Below are 4460 nucleotides of genomic sequence, written 5' to 3'. Positions count from 1 at the left end.
TAACCTTGCACGATGCAGCGGGAGCGTTGATATACGTAAACTCACATGTCATAATTGGGATGCTAATAAAATATAAAGTTTATAAAGTTTGTTCTAGTAAACATTTGCGTGCATTGCGCCAGGAGCAAGCATTTATATATGTAAACCTACGTGTCACAATGAGGACATTAATTAAACATCAAGTTAATAAAGTTTGTTCGTGTGTTACCGTAACTCGGTTTTAAATAACATATACATCGAAATGTAGATAAAAAGTAAATTTGAAAAATGAATCGAATGTTACTATGCCAAGACATCTAAGTAAAAATTAATTATAAACATAGAATAATAAAATAATATAGTCTTGAAAATAAGCTTCTAAATGCATTGACTATCTCATTGACTTGCAAATAGTTACATAACTACCTTAGATAAATGTGTTTATATCTTATTGATTTTTGTGAAATAACTGCTACTTGGTTTTTATCATGTATATAATGCGTTGATCTCGGTTGCTACTCTGTGCAGTTGTTCTCACGAAAACCAAATTAATTGGGTAAAAATTTAAATTCATAAACTTTCAATTTCACAACATTTGTAGATCCACCACTAAGGGTGATATGGTAATTTGATATGGCCCTGACAAAACACCAATTTTCAAACATAATCAAGAAATTTCACCCTTTTTTTCAAAAGTGAAAGTGAAGTGATCAAAAAATGTGTCAAAAGCCAAATACTTTCCCTACATAAAACATCTTCCTACAAAAACTTTTACTAGCTTTCACTTCATACATCCAAGGTAAAGCACAAAAGAGAATTAATTTGTGTTCTCAATCCACACCACCCTCCAAAAAATATGGCAATGAGCAACAATGTCATCGGAGCGATCAACTTCGTTGCCATGTTGCTCTCGATCCCTATCATTGGAGCCGGGATTTGGCTAGCAACCGAGACAGACAATGCATGTGTCCAAATCCTACAATGGCCCATTATGGTTCTAGGCATTTTGATCTTGGTTGTAGCCATAGTCGGATTCATTGGAGGGTTTTGGAGAGTCGCGTGGCTCCTAGTGTTGTATTTTATTGCGATGCTTGTGCTCATCATCCTGCTCGCGTGTTTGGTGGTTTTTGTGTATACGGTGACTGCCAGGGGCTCGGGCCATCCTGAGCCGAGCCGGTCTTACTTGGAATACCGGCTCGATGATTATTCGGGGTTTCTAAAACGAAGAGTTAGAAGCCACTATAAATGGGATAAAATCAGGACTTGTTTAAGTTCTACTAGTGTATGCGCTGAATTAAACCAAACCTATCGCATGGCTCAAGATTTCTTCAATGCACGACTTTCTCCACTACAGGTTCTCTACTAACCCAAATGCTATAAATTTACAATATTTGCTTAATCTATAAATCCACATTATTTCTTTTAATTTTGATAGAATGTAGACTTGTATTATTATTATTATTATTATTATTATTATATTTTAGAGTGGTATTTTTTTAAATAATTTCCAAAAGTTGTTTAGTATTTTGTTTTTTTAATTACAATTGAAATGGAAATTTCTTTTCTATTTTTACCTTTTTCAAGTTTTTAACTTTATATCTACTATAAATATTTTTCGATCTTGTGAGATCCAAAATACTTAATATTGTATATATACAACTTGTTTTTCAATAAAATTTATACTGAAATATATAATGAAAAAATTATATGTTCAGATTCATGTTAAGCATTCTTAGTTATTAGAAAACCGATAAATTATATTTTTAAATAAAATCCAAGGAAATAAAAAAAATGATAGTTTCTATTTGAAGTTGTGGGTAGACTAGTTACTATATTTTAAAACCAAAAAATCATTACAATATTTTTATAGCTACTGAAATTTTTTCAAAAGTCATATATGTAGATAGAAAGTAAAAGACATGAATACGTACGTGACTGTTAATTATTTTTATTTTCCTTAATTTTCTTTAATACAGTCTGGATGTTGTAAGCCCCCGACTCAATGTGGTTATACTTTTGTGAACCCAACATATTGGATAAGTCCGATAAACAACGCTGCCGACATGGATTGCCTTAACTGGAGCAATGAGCAGACGGGGCTTTGTTACACTTGCGATTCATGCAAGGCCGGGTTGCTCCAAAATCTGGAGAAAGAATGGAGGAGAGCAAACATAGTTTTGATAATAACCCTTGTGCTTTTAATATGTGTTTATATAATCGGGTGTTGTGCGTTTAGAAATGCAAAAACGGAAGATCTTTTCCGGAAGTATAAGCAAGGTTACACATGACTTGTCGATCAAGGTATGATGTTAAACAATGTACGATGGTTATATATGCCTTACTTGAAGATTAGGATATGTATTTTGTGAAATGGACAGTTGTAATGAGTGTTGATTTGGTTCTACAAATGATGTTTGAATTTGTTCTAGATGAACTTAATTGTTTTAAATTGAATTTGTTTGGTTATTTTATCTTATAATATAGCACTAGATCAGATCCCGTGTTCCACACGGATGAAAATTATAATAAAAATAAAAATTATTATATTTAATACATAAGTTATTTCATATAATAATTTTTATTTATGGCTTTTATTTTATATTCATTTAAATCAAATTATAACTTAAAGTATTAAAATTGAATTACATGTATATATAAAAAAAATAAAAGATTTGTCCTGATTTTCACCATTTAATAATGTTTTAAGATTTTAACCATTGTATTGATTGATATAGTCAAATTTTTGTTATTGATTTAAATGAATATAAAATAAAATTAATGAAAAATTTTATATTGAATTGTAAAAGGTTAAACATTAGTCTTTCTAAATTTATATGAATAGCTTAAGATAATTTTAGAATAGTAATTAAATGAAAAATAATGGATAGAAGGTTTTATGCATTTAATGAATTGTTATACATTTTAATGAATTTTAATAAAATATTAATTAGGTAAAAATGTATTAAAGGGGATTGCTTATGTGAAATCCAATGTAGACACTCTATAATGGTGTCATGTGAAAAAAATTATTTTGCTTTAATAATATAGTTAGATTAAATTTTAAGATATGTCATTTTGCACATTACAATTCATCTTGAATAGTCATTACCTCTTGTCTAATGGCATCAGAGTGATAATTAAGAATTCGGATCATTGAGCCATTGAGGTATTTAAAGGGCTTTCTTACATTGGTGATTTCCTTTTAGAGGGTGTTTTTGGATGAGTAAAGTCTGAAGCATTAAAATCGACATGAACGGTTGATATCCTGTCTCGCCAATTTTCACTCGGATAAATTGTTAAGAAAAACAATTCATCTTGAATATAGATAACAGTAGTTGTATATTTATGGATTGGTGCATCGAGTTAAGTGACTTGATTGAGGGTAAAAAGGAAAGAATAAAAGTGAAACAAGAAAGCATAAAGCAACGTGATTTGAGGAGTACGCCGAAAGTAGAAATTTTATGTTATTATAATTCTAATTTTAATTTATAAGAAATCTGTCAAGAACTCAGAAATTATATTGTATTAATCCCAAAAAATACGTACAAAACCCTAACAATCTAACCTTCGCAACAGGCTAATATCAAACAGATATACGATGAACATGAGTGATTGAGCAACAAGAACTTAATCTAAATAATAACAAGACTAGATTTCATCAAATGAGCATGAAATCTAATAACGAATCGATCGAGAGAAAGAAACCTAAGAAAATATCGGATTTTAAAAATATAACAAGTAGCTTATGAATAAAATTTATGTAAGTATTATAATATTTTTAAGCACCTTTGGAAATAAAATTCTAATGCAATTTTCAAGTTGGCATCAAGTGTAAGTGTAAATCTCAGTCTCTCACGATCACATGGTCTCACTTAATTACACAAGTATGTGGTTTTTTAAATTTGTGAATATAGATATCCCGTGTTCATGTATGAAGCTAATCAGTTGATATATAATATATTTTAGGGTTTGTTTATCCTAGGAGCGATGAAGACTAGTAATATTTTGTAACATCCGAAAATTCTAATAGATAATAATAAAATATTATTATTTGGTGTTAAAAGGAAATTATTTATTTTTGAAAAAATATTTAATAGTTAAGACTCAAGATGATGGACTTAGGGTCTGTTTGGTATGAGGTAATGGAATGGACAAAGGAATGGAATGAACGTGGTTATGGAATGGACAAAGGAATAGAATGGGTAATTACCATTCTAATGAGATGTTTGGTTAACACATAGGAATGAAATCAATCATTACTTTGTTTTGTTTGATAGGTAGGAAAAAAAGAAAAAAATTAAAATTAAAATGGTAGTGAGTGGTGGTGGTGGTGGGAAGTAGGTGGCGGTCGTGGCATTGGTGGCGGTGATGGTGGTTAGCGGTGGCGAGTGGTGGTGGGCGACGAGAGAGAATGGTGGTTGGAGGTGGGTGGTGGTGGAGGTGGCGGTGACGGTGGAGGTGGCAGGCGTGATGGCAATGGC

General features: G+C 30.9%; 1 protein-coding gene across 1 annotated transcript; it reads left to right on the top strand.

Annotated features, from left to right (window-relative positions):
* Positions 1-804: 804 nt before the first annotated feature.
* On the top strand, positions 805-2308 carry LOC143532516 (protein TORNADO 2-like). Its single transcript, XM_077027553.1, has 2 exons — positions 805-1333; positions 1956-2308. The coding sequence occupies exons 1-2, from the start codon at positions 836-838 to the stop codon at positions 2265-2267; spliced, it is 810 nt and encodes a 269-aa protein (XP_076883668.1). The 5' UTR covers positions 805-835; the 3' UTR covers positions 2268-2308.
* The last annotated feature ends 2152 nt before the right edge of the window (positions 2309-4460 follow it).

Source organism: Bidens hawaiensis, unplaced genomic scaffold (genome assembly GCF_021521415.1).
Source record: "Bidens hawaiensis isolate Kalapana, Puna unplaced genomic scaffold, B.hawaiensis_p1.1 tig00009451_1, whole genome shotgun sequence".
Taxonomy (NCBI): Eukaryota; Viridiplantae; Streptophyta; class Magnoliopsida; order Asterales; family Asteraceae; genus Bidens; species Bidens hawaiensis.
This window is presented reverse-complemented; position numbering and strand designations above follow the sequence as displayed.

What these genes read in the sequence shown, in the direction of transcription:
- LOC143532516 (XM_077027553.1), top strand. Translation starts at nt 836, where the DNA reads ATGGCAATGAGCAACAATGTCATCGGAGCGATCAACTTCGTTGCCATG. An exon ending in CACGACTTTCTCCACTACAG is followed by an intron (nt 1,334 to 1,955) that starts GTTCTCTACTAA and finishes TCTTTAATACAG; the next exon opens with TCTGGATGTTGTAAGCCCCC.